The 19,684-nt window shown below is 38.7% G+C and overlaps 1 protein-coding gene across 2 annotated transcripts in view; it reads left to right on the top strand.

Moving 5' to 3' along the window:
• LOC127654743 (RNA-binding motif, single-stranded-interacting protein 1-like) overlaps positions 1–19,684 on the top strand; it is a 93,510-nt gene that overhangs the window by 54,688 nt on the left and 19,138 nt on the right. For both annotated transcript variants that reach the window (XM_052142073.1, XM_052142074.1), the window contains exons 4-7: positions 4,273–4,364; positions 13,611–13,768; positions 15,359–15,438; positions 18,487–18,602. In XM_052142073.1, the coding sequence (XP_051998033.1) occupies positions 4,273–4,364; positions 13,611–13,768; positions 15,359–15,438; positions 18,487–18,602 (446 nt within the window). The remainder of the gene's footprint in view (positions 1–4,272; positions 4,365–13,610; positions 13,769–15,358; positions 15,439–18,486; positions 18,603–19,684) is intronic.

Below are 19,684 nucleotides of genomic sequence, written 5' to 3'. Positions count from 1 at the left end.
CTGCACACTGGTGGTGGTTGAGGAGATTCCCCCTATACTATGTAATGCACTTTGAGTGCCTAGAAATGTGCTATATATATATATATATATATATATAGCAATATATATATATAAACTAGTCTTAAATCACTGCCTTTAGAAATGGGGTTTCTATGATCATGGAAAACCTGCAAATATAATATTTATTTAAAATTGTGTTTTCCAGTTCTGGACAAGTCATGGAAATTCATTGGTCTAAAAGGGTGGGAACCAAATAAATAGCCAAATAATTTTATATCACTAGCAGATCTAACATGAACACTCAATACATCACCCAGCCCATGTGATTAGCAGTTTAATGTGAAAGTGAAAGTTGTGGTTTGCCGGTTTGACTTTGGGTTGGGTCGATCGGTCGGTCAGATGTAAACATTTGCATTTGCAGCTGAACATTTTCCAATTCAGCTTCTGTTAAAACCCCGCGGTTGAGGTTGCTGCAGGAACCCAAGAAATAAGGCAGGTTTATGGTTGCTCTGCTTAGGCCTGGCTGAAGTTACTCCGCACATAAATAATCCACAGCGCTCTGACTCAGACACTTGCTCCAGGGCAGTCGTGCCACTAAAGGTGCCAAGCCCAGGAACAGAGCCAGCTACTCCCTATGGTTCATGACCTTCCCTGGAACAAACACAGACTGGTTCGGGAATATAAGCGAGGGGGTTTGGGATGCAGTGACAGACTGACTGGATATTTGTTTCCGGATCCACCCACGTCAGCATAGCAGTACAACGACGCAAAGCAGGGCGTGCGCACACACACACACACACACACACACACACACACACACACACACACGCATGCGTGTATAAACACTCACAGATCACATATGTGTGTGTTTATAGATCACTAACTCAGATTTGCTCACAACACTCACATTGGATTGAGTGAATTTGAACCATGTTCAGAAATTAAGGAGCAAAATACCACCAAAAATGACCAAAATAACACCAAAATTCAAACTATGGGGGCACAAAAATAAATAAAAGCATTGCCCTCATAATTTATTCTTCTGTTTTTATTTGTGAGATCCTAATATTTTATTATAGTCCTTGTTGTATATATTAATAATACACAGTTTATATGTTTTAAGTGGTTAGAAGAAAATACCCTCATTAAGGGGCGGAAAAAAGCCCTTTGAAATCCAATCCGGGGGCTGTAAATATAAAACACTGATTTGAACATGTATTGAATGTTCACACTATAAATCTTTAAATTGCATTGATTTTAATGCAGTTTTTAGTTGGGCATTCGTTCGTTTAAATTAAGTTTTCATGTCATGGGCAGCTCAGTGGTAAAGACGCTGGCTACCTCCCCTGGAGTTCGCTGGTTCGAATCCCAGGGCGTGCTGAGTGACTCAAGCCGGGTCTCCTAGGCAACCAAATTGGCCTGGTTGCTAGGGAGGGTAGAGTCACACGGGGTAACCTCCTTGTGATCGCTGTAAGGTGGTTCGCTCTCGGTGGGGCGCATGGTGAGTTGGAGGTGGTTGCCGCGGTGGGTGGCGATGTGCCTCCGCTGTGGCGCGCCTAGCGAACCACGTGATAAGATGTGCGAGTAGACGGTCTATGATGCGGAGGCAGCTGGGATCCATTCTCTGCCACCCGGTCTGAGGCGAATCACTGCACCATCATGAGGACTTGGTGTGTACGTTGGGAATTGGACGTTCCCGACTGCATTTTGTACAGCAGAAATGTTGACTTGAATGGAATAAAATGGGATACATAAGATGGTAGTTTGTATTGCCATGTTAAGCCAAATAGGCACTTTGCACCTTTAATTTCACTGCTATTTTGTAAACACTGACATGTCGTAATTATAATACCATTGTGTTAACCTAGGATGTGGCATTTATTTCATATTTATTCTTAACTGGTAATATCGTTTAACCAACATAAATTTAAGCATACAATTAATGAGATATATTGGATTGATGAGTCAATAGTTGTTTAATCTATGATTTAATACATTCATAAACAGTCTGGTCTCAGACTTGACCTACTCTGGTCTTGGCCAGGACTTGGACTCGGATGAGCTGGTCTCGACTACAACACTGGTCAAAAGAGTATACAACATGGTCGACCGGGCGTGATCTACAGTTGTTACGTTTGATTCAAGTCTGTTTCAATGAATCACTTCATAACACTTTCTTTGAACAGAGTCACAGAGTTTGCACATCTATGGAAATCACCTACAAACGGCTTGCAGCTGGGATAGAAGAGTTCGCTCACTTCAAATAAATCAAACACTTCACCTTTAAACCTGAACTTTATCTGATATTTAACAACAATTAACAACAGTTCCGTCAGATGTTCATAAACCACCACCCTTAACAGATGTGTTTTACGAGCATGACTTTGTAATGTACGTCACATATTTTAAGGGTGTTTGTCAGGATGTTTTAGGCTGGTTGGGTTTGTGGTTTGACCTGTTCGCTGATTAAATATAGCAGCCGAGGTGAAAGAAAGGGGCTGAACTACAGCACTTATCTGGGATCAGCTTCCTCGTGTCCTTTTAATTGTTCTCATTAGAGGAAGCAAACACTGATAGTGGAGCTTCTCTCTTACTCTGGCTATGTGATCTATGACTCGACACACACTTAGTCAAACAGGTTGAGATAAGATGCATTCTAGGCCCCAAACCGGCACTACAGTAACTGGCCCCGCCCACAACCATTAACTTTCCCATACAATAGAGCGCAACAGTGCCCGCCAACTTTTTTCCCATCATTTTTTGCATAGGCTTTTCATCAAATCCTTCACAAATGAGTTGTAAGCCATGAACCAAAGCAACCAGCTCTGAGGTGAATCACAACATTACAAACTTTTGATTTGAAGCAAAAAAAATTGAAAAATGGACAAGAAAAAGGTTCAAGACTGTGTACATACAACACCTTTATTGAGGTAATGAACTACAATCCCATGAAGCATTGCTGCAATTCAAATGATACTATTGAATTAAAAGCTATGGTAATATGTAAAACTATTGATTTATCGCTGCTGATTATAAGACTAGAAACCGTATATTTGAATTCTATAGCAAAATATTCCAATATATACAATTATATAAGTGTTTTGAGAGTTTGACTCAATTGCATCATTCACATGGGAATAAGCGGTCTCTGCAGAGCTCTTTTGACGCACTTTGTTCGGTGTTATTTTTTCTTTAATTTGTTTTTGATACCAAGGACCCCCAAATGTAATGGTCTTCCTTGTGAAGCACCTGCTTCTTAAAGAGATAGTTCACCCAAAAATTACTTTTTTTCTTTTTTTTCTCAGACTTTATAAGTGTGTCCCTGAAAGTGAAAATTATATCATTATTTACTCACCCTCATGCCATCCCAGATGTGAATGACTTTCTTCTACAGAACACAAATATTTTTAGATGAATATTTCAGCTCTGTAGGTCCATACAATGCAAGTGAGTAGTAGCCAGAACTTTGAAGCTCCAAAAAGCATATAAAGGCAGCATAAAAGTAATCCATATGACTCCAATGTTTTAATCCATGTCTTCAGAAGTGATATGATAAGTGTGGATGAGAAACAGATCAATATTTAAGTCCTTTTTTACTATAAATCTCCACTTTCACTTTAATTTCCAGTGATTCGTATTCTTCATGCATATCGCCACCTACTGGGCAGGAATGAAAATTTAAAGTAAAAAAGGATTTAAATATTGATCTGTTTCTCACCCAAACCTATCATATCACTTCTGAAGACATGGATTAAACCACTGGAGAGTCTTTTGAACTACTTTTAAGCTGCCTTTATGTGCTTTTTGGAGCTTCAAAGTTCTGGATACTATTCACTTGCATTGTATGGACCTACAGAGCTGAAATATTCTTCTAAAATTATTTGTGATCTGTAGAAGAAAGTGATTCTCATCTGGGATGGCATGAGGGTGAGTAAATAATGAGATCATTTTCACTTTCAGGGACACATTTATAAAGTCTGAGAAAAAAGTAATTGTGATTTATCATAAAGACAAAAGTAAATTATTGGCTTTAAATATTTCCATTTTACTACATCCCCAAGATATTAAAAATAAATGTTTTTATTTATTTCTGTGGACCCCCTAGCACACATTGGTGGCCCCCTTTTGCCACGGTTGTCATGAGATTCACCCTGTTACGGCAGCTAGATACAACACTGCTAGGGTGAATGTTGTGTGTTTTAAGGTGTATCTAAACTCGACTTGTGTTTCTCTCTCTCTCTCTCTCTCTCTCTCTCTCTGTCTCTCTCTCAGGTTATGGCTTTGTGGATTATGACAGCCCGGCTGCAGCTCAGAAAGCCGTCAGCGCTCTGAAAAGCAGTGGAGTTCAGGCACAGATGGCAAAGGTAAGATCACACCTGTTCTTAAGGTCAATAAACCGAATGACTGTGACATCAGTTGACTGTGTGTGATGTCAGAGGCGGGTGCTTACGAGACTGAATGTACAAGTATGTTATGTTTTTAAGGACAAGCCACACCCTTAAATGTTTTGTATTCAGACAGTAAGCTAAAGAATGAAAGAAAGGTATCTCACGGGACAGGTCAAGAACATGTCTAGCTCCTATTTCACCCCGTAATCAATATAAATAAATGACAAATGATATTTACCTTAAAGAATATGAAACCTGTTTTCGATACATTTACTATTTTGTTTTCTGCATTGTTGCTTTGGTAATTGCGTGACTGTGTTGTAGCATTTATTTATTTCACGGACATAGCTTGAGATGCTTGAGATGCCAGTGTTTGTATAAAGAAGAAAAAAAAGTAGAACGCACAATGATTTTAGCCTGTTTTTGTTTTTGGCCTGGATGTAAACCAAAATGTGTAAAACTGAACGTTATCTGATACTAGCACTGTAGGTGGCGTCCAGAGGCAAAGTAGCAGATGGCAACAAGGTAGTTTACATTCCTGAGCTAAAGAAAAGGAAGTAAATAATTGGAGGTTGTCATGGTAACGGCTTCTCTGTAGCCTCCACACTAAGGCCCTATAAAAAACAGTCTCAGTCAGGGCGTGTCTAAATTTACTCCCTAGTACACTGTGATGTGAATTGGTGGCTCTGTTCCAAAACCTAGTGAGCTGACTACCTAGACAGCATTTTAAGGCATCAGACACACTCCCAAAGCAAAGGCTGTTCCAAAAGTTAGGCAGGTTGATTATGCTGCTTATATAAATATAATGAATTAATTACTGAGAATTGTCAATACATTTTTTCAATATAAATACAATTATTCTATTTTAAATTGGATTTATAATTAAAACAGCCAGGTGTTTCAAGAAAGAATGTAATATGAGTTTGGAACGAAAAGAGGGGAAAGTAAATGATGACACAATTTTTTATTTTAGTTATTTTTTACCCCAAAATGAAAATCTTGATACCTCAGGGATACCAAGGACCTCCAAATGTAATGGTCTTCCTTGTGAAGGACCTGCTTCTTAAAGAGATAGTTCACCCAAAAATGAAAATTCTCCCATCATTTACTCACCCTCATGCCATCCCAGATGTATATGACTTTCTTTCTTCTGCAGAACACAAATGAAGATTTTTAGAAGAATATTTCAGCTCTGTAGGTCCATACAATACAATTGTATGTGCTTCAAAAAGCACATAAAGGCAGCATACACATTATGCTTATGTTTAATCAATGTCTTCTGAAATGATCCAATTGGTTTTAAGTGAGAACAGACCAAAATATATTTACTTTTCACAGTACTTATTAACGTCTGCCGTTTCCTTGGCGATCATGATCGTGTCTAGACTTCAAAGGCAAGATGTATAGAAAAAAATCATACTTTTTGTTCTCTTTACATCCAAAACCAATTGGATCACTTCAGAAGACATGGATTAAACCAAGGGAGCCATATGGATTACTTTTATGCTGAGTTTATGTGCTTTTTGGAGCTTCAAAGTTCTGACCACCATTCGCTTGCATTGTAAGGACCTACAGAGCTGAGATATTCTTTTAAAAATCTGCATTTGTGTTCTGCAGAAGGAAGAATGTCACATCTGGGATGGAATGAGGGTGAACATTTTTTGGGTGAACTATTCCTGTTGGTGTTTTAGAAGCATATGCATGAACACTTTCTAAATCAGAGTGAACTGACATCCGTGAGCTCTGTGCACTAAAGGAGACGTGGAGTCACTCATGTGCATTCTGTGTGATTTTTCATACTCTCTTTATGTGACCTCGACATGTTGCCTTACTGTCCTTGGATGTGTCTTTCTCTCACCTTGTTTATGATATAAACAGATGGTTTGCCATCAATATATTAGATGGGAAGCCCCAGGAGTAACCCGGTGACATGGCCTTGTGTCGACCCCTGCGCTCATAAGTCATTGGATAAAGGCCTATACGGAATGGAATACAGTTTTAGAAACGTTGCATTTTAAATCTAATTTGTGTATAAATGTCTTAATCAAATAATGAGTCAATAATGTAATTCTAAAATTAATTACTGATATCTATCACACAGAAAATGGAAGGTCAAGCTCATAGTGTGCACAGTATACGTGCTGTATACTGCAAAATTTGTATGGTAGTATGCTATTCCGAATATAGCTGCAGTTTTCCCCTTCATACACATATTGCACACATTGTATGCAAATCTTTTTGTTGAAGTCAGGTTACATTTTAATTAAACTGTACATGCACAGAAATCACATCCGGATGGGACATTTTAGAGTGATAGGTTAATCCAGATTTAAAATACTCTTATTTACTCACCCTCATGCACCCATATACTTTAATCTGCTTTCCGGTTCATTCCCTACGCAGGGTTCACTGCTCTAGAGTGTGTACATTTCAACAGCAGCCCCCATAAAACACCAGCAATTTACGATGCTATATAGACGTTGTCATTCTTGACAGCGCTATCTATTTTAAAGGGATCGTTCACCCCAAATTCTGTCATCATTTACTCACCCTTATGTTGTTCCAAACTCGTATGACTTTCTTTCCTCTTTGGAACAAAAAAGGAAATGCAGTTTCTTTTGAGCTCTGTAACTTTAAAAAAAATGAATAAGATCCAAAGGGCTCCAGAAACGGTTGATCTCTTCGCTCTCTCTATATTATGATGATGATGATGATGATGCCCTGCTCTTTTCTGTTGCAAACTCCTGTGAAAACATCGTTTACATGCACATTCTTAAACTGATTATGCTTAATAAGCCGAGAACGCACGCGGTCATGTAAACTCATTAAACGGCTTTCCTTTATCCGTGTAAGGTCATAAACGCCTTACGAATAAACTGATCGACACGGGTAGAATTTTGCCTTTTAATGGTTTGATGTCAAAAGCAAAAGAATAAATTGATTATTTCAAATCTCTTGGTAAAAAAAAAAAACAAATCTCGTTTTCTTGCTTTGTCTGATTTTTTAAAAATAAGCAAATTTTGGGGAATTATCGCGTATTGGTGTGCATGTAAACGGGCTCAATGTTTCGGTGAACAAAATAGTTTGGAACCGTATTAAATGATCCTGACATTCTAAACCGCATTAATGAGATGAACAAAAGACACTGAAATTAATGCACAGACATTATTTAAAAGACCTTTCTGCCACATATTGAGAGGCTCAGGACCCAAACGCAGAGTGAAAAATAAAGGTTTATTAAATACAAAAATTAAACACAAAAATCCATCGTAAAACTCTCACGGGAGGCAAAAATAAACAAACTACCCCGAATGGGGGGAAAAAAAGAGTAATCCAGGCTGGGGAAGGGGGAAACCGACCGCACCGAAACAGGAACCAGGTGGGGAAAACTGGACCGACAGGGAAGACTGAACACACAAGCAAGACCGACTGGAAACAAGATGAACTGGCACTGGACGGCAAACACGAGGAGACTATAATAGGGAGAGAAATCGACAGGTTAAGAAGACAGGGCAGAAATGATGCATGTTTGGTGCTAGAGAACAATATTCAAGATTACAGTGCAGAAAGATCAGAGCTGTTGTCCACATCACTGTTGTTCTGTCGCACTCTTCACTAGAGACAATGAGGACGCAACCGTTGTCATGAAGTCTTGCGGTGCGGATTGAATCAATCCGGTGTCTGACGTAGCATAATCGTTAGCAAGGCAGCTAGCTTTAGCAAGTTCATCCAGTCTGACCCTACGTCACCACTGGCGTGTTGTGAGCGAAGCTGAGAGCGTTTTCAATTCATTCCTATGAAAGCCGAGCGTCATGCTCGAAAGCTGGATCGTAGGATTGGCAGCGGTGCGGAGCGAGCTCTCTCCTAGCGCTGTGAACGCCTTTGAGCGGATTTTGTCCGCCCCAGTGGAAACGCAGCCTGAGAAAGCCGAACTGCTTGTGTTTTAGTGACACGCAGTAAATATCGAAAATTCCTCAAAAGCTTATCGTGGATTTTCTTTATCGTGATGTATATCGTTTTATCGCCCAGCCCTAGTGACACGTTCGATTATTACACATCATTATTCTTAAAAACACTCACCATGAATTTGGTATAGTAACTCTAACTGTATTAACTTTTGTTTTTTACACTGAAATATTGACCTATTGTTTATATAGTTCTATTAAATATGCTTTAATATATTAGGAGAGTGAGGGAATATAATATTTTTTGTTATAGCCAGTGTTAATGTCATAAACGAAATCACTGAGGATAACGTTAGTTGACGAATTTAGTCAACGATGATGAATACGAGACGCAATGGCGATAATTAAACGATTTCATCAAGAAAAAAAATATTTTTGCAATATATTAATAGTGCAAGATATGAACAGAAGAAGAAACATATGCAAGATATTACATATTATCCATCTAATATAATTATCCAGGACGTCGGGCTGCTTGAGTTGAACTTGCCGAACAACAGCATTAAAAATGGGTTAAAGGTACTTTTAAAGGCGATTTTAGCTGTTGGATTAGCCACGCCCCCTGGTTCCAATGCCCCACACTACAAAGACACCAAATGACTTTGAGACGGAGGTTGTCAGTAAAATAGCGCCCTCAACTGACAACTGTTATTAGCTGCATGGCATAAAAGTGGCTTTAAGCTTCAAAATTTTCGCTGCAACTGCAGTACTACGAGAATGCGCTAAATTATTGACCGGCAGAACGCATCATTGACCCGAGACACATTTTTGGTTGCTGTTAACAAAGTCCAGAGCTGTCAGAGAGACTGTGAGATATTTATTTCATTCATATCTTTCAAGGATTGTGACATTGTTTGCATACCTTTCCATGAAAAAATAAATAGCTTAAAGCACCTTTAATGACCTCACCCAAGTGCATCCTATTTATTTGTAGAGATGAATCACTATATCCACAACATGCATGTAATATTACATCTTACATCTGCACAGACAACGATGCAAATGAACAAGTGAACTTGAACTAAGTTTTGCGCTAGTCATTATATGCGTAACTTGCGTTGTGAATACGCTGTTTACGTAAAAATTACGCTACATTTAATGCAATATCTATGAAAAATCAATTGGTCTCTAAAGCATGAAAAATCTAACTTCTAGAGTAGCTAATACTTCAGTACATTCATTATGTGCTATTATTTTTATGTGGCCTGTCTTTTATATGTTTGATACATGTTTGAGTTGAGAATATGTTTCTGCATTTTTTCTAAATATTTGAAAACTTGATTAAAGTTTGGTCTGTTACAATCTGACACGTTTTTGTCATTTTGCACATATTCATCAGCTAGATTATTTTCATTGATTTAAATGATATGCCATTTCAGTCAGAGTAAAGCTGACTATAAGGAAATGAAAATGGCATGATGAAATGTTGACTTATTTTAAAGGACATTTTCATCAAATTACATCTTTTATATTTGCATTGATTTGTAGTACACGTGCTAAAAGGGTACCTTCTCTCTCTGCGCTGGACTTCTTCGCCACCATAAAACTCAATCACTAGCTGGGTTTCCATCTAAATGTTTAGCGTTTTTAAAGTGCATTTCTAAAAATTTGACTAAAGCAAATGCAGATCGTTGCACGTTTCCATTCACTACGTCATGCGCGTTATCTTGAGGGAGCAGCTGAATGACCTCCTTGCTTGGGGGAAGAATTTTATTTGAAGGATTGGAGCAATTGTACCTTGTTTTATTAAATGCAGCCAGGAGATGCCATAGAATAAGTGCAATTATTTCAAATTATTTAAAGACCAGCAAAGGGTTAAACACTTCCGAATGTCAAGGACTTCGCACAAAGAATTTTGTGCCAATCGGACCTTTCGTTGGGCAGTCACATCAAGCAATGCACTCAAAACACGTGCACAAATGATCAAAACATGCCATAGTTTTTTGAATCAGCTAGATGGGTACATTTCCTGAAGAAAATGTGAGTGGTGCTTGCCGTGGCAAAACTCGTGGAATAGCATTTTCTAACTTGTTGCTAAGCATTAAAATAATGGTCATAGAATGTTGCTAGCATGTGTTTTTCATAATTGTATGTAGGTGTTACGTTTGTGTTAGCATGATGCTAGCATGTTTTTAGAATGTTTTAGCCTTTCACTAGGTGATGCTAAAATGTGTTAGCATGATGCTAGCACATTTTTATCATGTTTAGTACTTCGCTAGGCAATGCTAGCATGTGTTAGCATGCTTTAGATTGAATTAGCACTTCACTAGGTGATGCTAGCATGTGTTAGCATGTTTTAGCACTTCGCTAGGCAATGCTAGCATTTGTTAGCATGATGTTAGCATGTTTTTAAAATGTTTTAACACTTCACTAGGTGATGGTAGCATTTGTTAGCATAATGCTAGCTCGTTTTTAGCATGTTTTAGCACTTCACTAGGCGATGCTAGCATGTGTTAACATGATGCTGACACATTTTTAGCATGTTTTAGCACTTCGCTAGGCGATGCTAGCATGTATTAGCATGATACTAGCACGCTTTTAGCAAGTTTTAGCACTTCGCTAGGCGATGTTAGCATGTGTTAGCATGATGTTTTATGTTTTGCATTTTAACGGATGCAAAATTTGTTTTGACTTTTGAGTTTATTTTGAGAGTATAATTTAAAAAATGATATGTTTGCCTAGCCCTAGTTATAATTTAAGGAGGCATTTGTAAAAATGGGTTTACCAGACTTTTCTTAAATATGCTCCGATCAAGCTAAGACGCTTAAACTTTATTAATTATAACTTTATTATTTAAACAATGGCGTGATATTAACACTATGGAAATGAAGAGCTGATGTTTCTTACATGAGGGTGTCAACTTGAAGTTTATTTAGATATTATATGAACCATCTTTTGACATTTTGATACTAGTATATTAAGGCATTTATGAGAAGCATACCCTGCACCTACGCGGGACAGAACGCTAGGAAAGAGAGAGGTATTAAGGCAAGTATGAGTGTGCCGTGAAAATGTACTGTGTAACAGGAATGACTCTGATGGCTCTTTTATGAACTCCACCTGCTAGTTTCCTCTTCTGTGCGTCGCCCGTGATGGAACGCCCTTCTCTGGGTAATTCAGCTTCGAGTCAGGCCTCTGCCTTTGTTCACTAATAGTGCTATGCTGAATTTTTCTGTCAGCATATTACTTTAGTAATCCGATCCGCCTCTCCACTGTCGTCTCTTTGTTCTGCTCATTTTTCCTCCGTCTCTTTCGGGTGGAGATTTAACACAGTAGGATGTTAATGAATATTAATATAGCGGACGTTTTGTCCCTGGGGAAACCTCTCTCTCTCTCTCTCTCTCTCTCTCTCTCTCTCTCTCTCTCTCTCTCTCTCTCTCTCTCTCTCTCTTTGTGTTTCTGCTGACGGAAGGGAAACTATGGCAGGAAATCAGTAAGTGTTTGGATGGGGTGGCCGAGAGCTGCATGCATATCAGCAGCTTATTAATATTAATGCTGACTGTTTATTAGCAAGAGAATCGAGACAGGGAGACACATTTTCACTTTAACCTCTTTATGTGTTTTACATTCCTGCACTGTGAATGTACATTAATGCTTTGACTTCATTACTATCCTTAACAGATCTGCCTACAAAGATGTGTTGACCCTGACTTTGAAAGCGGTAGATAGATATTTCTTTAGAAAGATTTGTTACGCAACCTAGTGAGCTGCCTAAGTAGACAGCATTTTAAGACCAGTAACATGGTCCACACAAGTACGTCAATGCTAATTTAGCTATGCAACCTCGATTTCTGGGGATGCGTGTTCTGAAATGCATTGCATACTCAGTGTTGGCATTATGGGCGCTATGTCATTGCTTGTTTCCTGCACAGAGAAGCCATTTCCATTATGCTTTGTGGCATAAATGAAGCAAGATATATTTGAATGTCATTGAAAAATAAAGTATTAGCAAATAGTTAAAAGGCACTATTTTAGGGGGTCTGAGTATCACTGCGAGTATTGTCGCTGACTACCACCCCTGGAGTCAAGAGTTTGAATCCAGGGCGTGCTGAGTGACTACAGCCAGGTGTCCTAAGCAACCAAATTGGCCCGGTTGCTAGGGAGGGTAGAGTCACATGGGGTAACCTCCTCGTGGTCGCGATTAGTGGTTCTCCCTCTCAATGGGGTGTGTGGCGAGTTGTGCATGGATCTTATAATTACTGTAATTCCGACATGATGTGAATGCTCCATATTGCGTTATTAGCTTAGCAACATGCTAACAGCAAATCTATTGGAATACATTTTGTGTTGAGTCTCCCATGCGCTATTTGTGTTGCCACTTAAAATCAGCCACTTAAGAGGGTCAATTTGGGTTATGATGCCCACTATTTAGGCAGTAGACAGTAAAGCAGCTCAGTAGGTTTTGGGGCGTTTCTCTTAATAGCAGATAGACAGATGTGGAAGGCCAGTGATTTTTGCCGCCCATGTGTTTCAGCTATTAACTGATAAAGTGTATGTAAATACCTGAATGATAAGATTTGAGTGTCTTTACAGGTGTGTAAATCGGGTATGATTATTAGCACCTTCTATTTCCCATAACACCTGTTAACGACAGTAAATATTCGTCTTTAAACTATTTTTCAGAGTTAAATACTAGTTATAAACCTACAATGGAGGTACACAGGGACAGATATCTGGACTGTTTAAAAGTATAGCCACAAAATGTAAACATTATGCATGTTTAACCCTACTGTTACTGTATGTTTGACCCGTTTAAGAGTTAAAAATAGTGAAAAACCTTAATCTTGTATTCTGTCAAAATCAGAGTTTATATTATGGGGTTGTTGGGGAATATTTTCCAATACAAAAGGGTTTAAGTCATATCATCCATATCAATGTCATGACCACGTAACTCCGGTAAGCCTGGGAACGTTTGTATGAAACTCCCCAAAGGATGCCAGAAAGGAAAGGATTAAACTGAGCAAACTCCACTTGCAGTGTTCACGTCAATAAGCAGAAGTGTGTCCAACTTGAAGTAGTCCCTCCTCAAAAGGATACATATAGTTTACCAAATAACGGAGTGCTTTTTATAAGTAAAAAGACGGACGAGTCCATTTTGGCAGGCAACTGGAATGAAAATCGGCTTATGTTGCGAAATATCTCTATAAATTCATGCTTGATGTGTATGTGTTTTAATTCAGTTCTAGTATAACAGTCTGTCTCTCTCTCTCTCTCTCTCTCTCTCTCTCTCTGTCTCTCTCTCTCTCACTCTCTACAGCAACAGGAACAGGACCCCACTAATCTTTACATCTCTAACTTGCCACTGTCGATGGATGAACAGGAGTTAGAGAGTATGCTGAAGCCCTTCGGACAGGTCGTCTCCACGCGTGTCCTGCGTGATGCCAACGGGGCCAGCCGAGGGGTCGGATTTGCAAGGTGAGGCCTTGCCAGGGTCTTTGTGTCAGACAATACACTGGTTTGGAAACAAAATAATTCAAGCGATTGCACTGTTAGACTTAACGTTTACCAATGGTTTGGAAACAAAGTAACATTTATCGGAATAACAACGATAAATGCGCAACAACATCGCTGCCGCCATCTTTTGGGTTAAATGGATCACATGACAAAACAATACATCATCATTTTGAATATCTATGTTTTCCCTGTCACACTGCAATGCGAAGACAACTGGACAAAAACACAGTCTCAGTGCGGACGAAATGCCAAAACGTAGCGATATTAACATAATGTAATTGATCAAAAACATAGTGGAGTTGACCTGGCCTTAGATTGATTTGGTTGAGCTGTAAGTGATGGTTGAGTTTTAATTAAGTAAAACACTTTGAACAGATTCTTGGAAATATAAATCAAAGACGCCATTTAAAAAATTGCTGTTGAAATATTGATTTAAGTTTATTAACTTGCATATAGAGACTGCATAGTAAAGCACAGGTATGTTGGAAACATAGGCCACATTAATTAGTTTTTGGTTAAATGTAAAAAGTAGACTTTCTTTTACGTTTCCTAACGTCATTGATTTCCAAAGTATGCAGCACTAGAGAGTGATTTCAAATGTTGAGGGCGTTGCCTTAGGCTACGTCAATATTAATCTGGATACATTTGAAAATGACGTTTTCGGGGGGCCTGGGTAGCTTAGTGGCAAAGACGCTGGCTATAGTTCGAATCCAGGGCGTGCGGAGTGATTCCATCCAGGTCTCCTAAGCAACCAAATTGGCCCAGTTGCTAGGGAGGGTAGAGTCACATGGAGTAACCTCCTCGTGGTCGCTATAATGTGGTTCGTTCTCGGTGGGGTGTGTGGTGAGTTGAGCGTGGATGCCGCGATGGATGGCGTGAAGCCTCCACACCCGCCATGTCTCCGTGGCAACGCACTCAACAAGCCAGGTGATAAGATGCACGGGTTGACGGTCTCAGACGTGGAGGCAGCTGGGATTCATTTTCACGTTTTCAAGTATTTTCCAAAAGTTGCTTGTTCACACTGAAATCTCTTGAATCCCCTTACTGTGCATGTGAAACATCAATGTGTGTTCTGGAACGCAAATATCCTCGTGTTGCTTTGTGTTTGTCTTTAACAAGGCTATCAAAGTGAAAAGCCGGCACAACGCCGCTACAACACAGGCCGCCATCTTGATTGTTTAGTGTTGAATAGACCACATGACTGACACATGACAAAAGAATACGCCATCATTTTAATTTCTCTCCGTTTTCACTGTCCACACTCTAACGAGAAGACTGAAGACACTATAAAAACATTGCTGTCTAAGTGCTCTCATACTCGTGAGACAATGAAGGATCATGATATTGAATATTTACAATGTTATGAATTTTAGACGGCCAGCAAAATCATTGCAAATATATTATTAATATTCAATAAAGAATGTTTATGCGAGTTTAACATTTTTCCCAGCATTGAAAAATGACACATATTAGCAGTTTTATTCTGAGACTGTGAATTAAACTTTTTAATAATACTAACCTGCAATACATAATCCATATTGTATTCTCTAGGATGGAGTCGAAAGAGAAATGTGAAGCCGTCATCTCACACTTCAATGGCAAATTTCTGAAAACACCAGCCGGAGTCATGGGTAAGCGTGTGTGTGCGTGCGTGCGTGTGATGTCTATTTTAACTATTCGTTTGGGTATAAAGACACAACACTGCCCTCTGTTAGAGCACACACATTCTTTCACTGGTAATGATTCTTCTCAGCCTCGAGTCTATGGAAACAATCTCTTGGGCATGTAGCGGAACCATTCAGCCATACAAGCTGTTCATAATTTAAAATAGTTAAACTACATTCAAGCTACCCTTTTTAAAACAAGTTACCAACACTAAACTTCTAACAAAAAGTAGCTAACTGCAGTGGAGTTATTTAGCAGATGTTGCGTTTTTGTAATGCAAAAGATGATATACATTTTCATAATAAGAGCACTCTTTATTCAACCTGATCTCCTGAAAATTACATGACTGTGACGACAATTTCGGAAAATGATTTCACGTGGTTCCTTACACGTATCGCGGTAGTCCCGAAGACAAATGTCCACTGTGCTGTAAGCGATTTCAGCCATTCAACTTCCAAGAGACGTTGAATTAGCCACGCCCCCTCGTCCCAAAACCCTGAACTCCAAAGACACTAAATGAGCTTTATTGAGACCGACATTGGGCAGAAACGGTTGTTTAAAAAATAGCGCCCTCAACTGACAACTTATGAGCAAGATGGCATAAAAATGGCATTAAGCTGCTAATACTATGAGTGAGCAAAATGATTGACAGGTGAAAAGCATCAATGTCCACGGTCAGCAGACACATATTTGTTTGCTGTTTACAAAGTCTAGAGCTGTCACAGAGACCAGTGAGATATCTCATGACACTTATATCAGTAATATCTTAAAGGGATTAGGAGAATGTCTTGCAAACCTTTCCAGGAGAAAATCGCTTGCAGCACCATTATATGTTCTCCAAAACAGGTGAGATTTTTAAGGTTAATGCTCATTCGGATTTTAAATGAAAAAAAAAAAAAACGACCTCCCTACCATAAACCTTGAACCTAAACCTAACCGATAGATTCAGAAAAAGCAAATGTGAGATGAAAAATGCAATTAGTGTCATTTTACTCTTCAGGACAGGCCATATTAAAACTGTTTTGATATCATAAGGTGGTATTGTGTGAGGAACAGGGCGAAAGTAAGTGTTTATGAATCGATAATCTGCTGTTTTAATTGCGATTTGTGTGAGAGTGAATAAAAGTAATTGTTGTTGGTACCTCTAATGTTCATTATAACTGTTGCGATACATTCAATGAGAATCATTTTGTTGAAATCTAGGTATAGGGATGCACATATGAACATTTTTGGCCGGTATGATACCAATTTTATTTTTATTTATTTTTTTTTATTATAGGCCGATAATGATACATATATTGTGACACTTATCTTATTTTGTCATCTGTTTTACTTTTGAAATTAAGCTTTTAAAATGTACAAAGAGATGCAAAAGCTTTTTAAATAATGAATAATTGCCATTGAACATGGATTGGATCTGTTTAACACATGACAGGCCAAAATTCTTTAAGAGAACCATATTAAAAGATACAAAAGTAAAAAAAAAAATAATAAATTTGATTCATATAAAAAGGTTATTTTGTTTTTGCAGTTCAAAACAACAGATCTCACATTTTACATGTATGTACAGTATGTAATTGAACATTACAAATTTATTATCAACCCCATATGTTCCATTTATTCCACACAAATGTCAAACCACATCATGGAAAAATCAAACAATTTAACCAGAGGAACAAAACACCCTTTTAAATTCTGTATTATAGTGGTACAATGGATAATGCTGTCCAGACCGCTAGAGGGCGCCGTTTGCTCACACAGCACTGAATGCAGCAATGCAGCCTTTTATAGTTTAGTAACCGCACAAGGCCATGAAGATGTCCGTTTATGCCGTTTTTTTTCCTCATTAACGTGAAAACGAGAAAGTTAAAAAAGTTGTATTGCATGTTCTTAGGAGTGCCAACACTTCTACATATTGTGGCTTTTATTATTTCTTGATTGTGCATTTAAACTCCAAATTGTGTTACAAATGAATTATAAATAGACCATTGTTTTTTTTATATTGCCATTTTCATGCTAATAACCGATTTGCTAATGGTTTTTAATTTGGTCTATAATTGGCTGATTAATATCGGCAAAATGATACATCAGTGCATCCCTAATAGTAACATGATTTTATAGGACCAGGTTGATTTATTTGGCATAAAAACTATTAGGCTGACAGTATTCAACAGCTTTTGAACGGATAACTTTACACTAAATTTTACCAATAAACCAGTTAAAACCATTGTAATAAACTTGTAGTATTTGTGGTGCAAGTTGAAAGCCGTGCTTATTCTTTCTGTGGGAGTCTTTGAGTGGAATCAAGGCCTGGTTTGGCCTCTCTAAGCATTTTAATTGGATTATTAGACTGAAATAGTCTCCACTGACCATGTCAGAAATGAAGAAAAGGGGATTATACTGTATGAAGACGGCTTCCAAATTAGATGCCTACTCTGAGCTTTGTGGGAAAGTGGATAGAGATGGAGAAGCCTCAGAGATCTTACTCTTAAAGGGATAGTTCAGCCAAAAAAATCTGACGTTTACTCACCCTCATGAGGAACACAAACGAAGATGCCTCAGTCACCATCCACTTTCACAGATGCAATGAAAGTGAATGCGTTAAAATTTAATATTTTAATAATTGTATTTTTTTTAATTTATAATTTTATAATCGTGCTGACTGAAGTGCCAAATACAGAAGTGCATCCTTTAAAGGCCATTTTGCGATTTTAATCTTAATTCAATCAATTATGCAGCGTTAATGGATATCATACCAATGAGGAACTAATGAGGAACACAAAAGGAGATGCCTCCGTCACCACCCACTTACACAGATGCAATAAAAATTAATACATTGAAATTGAAAATTGTCTTTTGTAATACTAGCACCAAGACCAGTAGAGAAATGCAAATTTGATCGCCTGTGTACAGCCATGTGTTGAGTGATGATAAAAGCTGACTTGACTTGATTGGTAAAGAGAGGAGTCAATATCATGCAGTGTTCATATCTCTCTCTCTCTCTCTCTCTGCAGCTCCGTCAGAGCCCTTGCTGTGCAAGTTTGCAGATGGAGGGCAGAAGAAGCGACAGAGTCAAAATAAATATGTGCAGAATGGACGAGGCTGGAACAGAGATGGGGAGACCAGACTTGTGAGTACTTCTGCGTTTGTGTGTGCAAATCTCTGTCCGTATTTCACCTGTCACAGCTCGTTAGTAAAGAGACAGGGGCAGCAGGGATTGCACATGCAGTCTGGTTTTGGTAAGCATGTGTGTGGATGTTTTTATACAAACTATGGTTTATACAAAATGGTTTAACGCCTGATTTAATAAAGGAATTGATTAGATCAGGCAACGGGACAAACGTGGCCTCAATATCTGTGCTGAACACAGTTTGCATGGTGCGGTTTCTGACCTTGCCACCCGATTTTGAGTTCATCACTCCACTACTGTGATCCAGACACCTGAATTATCTCTTAAACAGTGTTATTATCATTAACAGAAACTGAATCAAAAACAGCGAGGGGATGCCATTCCGCAGAAATACCTAAAAATATTCCTCTTGTAAAAACCACATCCCCTCTTACAGACCCCTTTAGATCAGTTTTGACATGTGAGGTTGCCAGATTTCTATAAGTGAAATCCCCCAATCAGATCTCGACACTTGTATAGTTTTATATTCAGCCAGGGTGACACTTTAGTCACACAATCTGGCAACCTTGAGTGTGCGAGCTCTCTCTCTACTGCAAAAAGATGCTGGTTTTCTGAAAATGCTGGCAAAGGTAAGATATTGCTATGATGAGTCCTGCTACTTTAAGGAACCAGGTACCAGGTACTATCTACAGTGGAAAATCTCCAAAAAGGGAGCAGAGTCGAGTTGTACCGTGCAGTGGAAAAGCCTAATTAAAGTGCTCAGCACAAAAGAAGTGTTGTTCATAAAGGCATTAGCAACTGGGCTACTTGAGTTAATGTGGAGTGGCATGTGTTACACCTGCTGACCTGCCGAAGTGCTCTGCAGTCAAGTTGTGCTGGAGTCAATGTTTTAAGTTGATGCTCTGCCAGGTGATCATTTTGATCTTCTGACCTGCCCAATTCCTTCTTGTGACTTCCTCTGCACCCCTGCAAGCCAGTACCTCACTCTCAGGTACATGTAAACTCTCCTGAATTCTCTTTCTTGCACCCACTCACACACGCCTACACTCATAGTAACTGTTTGCTTTGGAAATTGTGTTTGT

Source organism: Xyrauchen texanus, chromosome 14 (assembly GCF_025860055.1).
Source record: "Xyrauchen texanus isolate HMW12.3.18 chromosome 14, RBS_HiC_50CHRs, whole genome shotgun sequence".
NCBI lineage: Eukaryota > Metazoa > Chordata > Actinopteri > Cypriniformes > Catostomidae > Xyrauchen > Xyrauchen texanus.
Note: the sequence above shows the minus strand (reverse complement) of the source record. Positions and strands in the feature narration are given on the sequence as shown.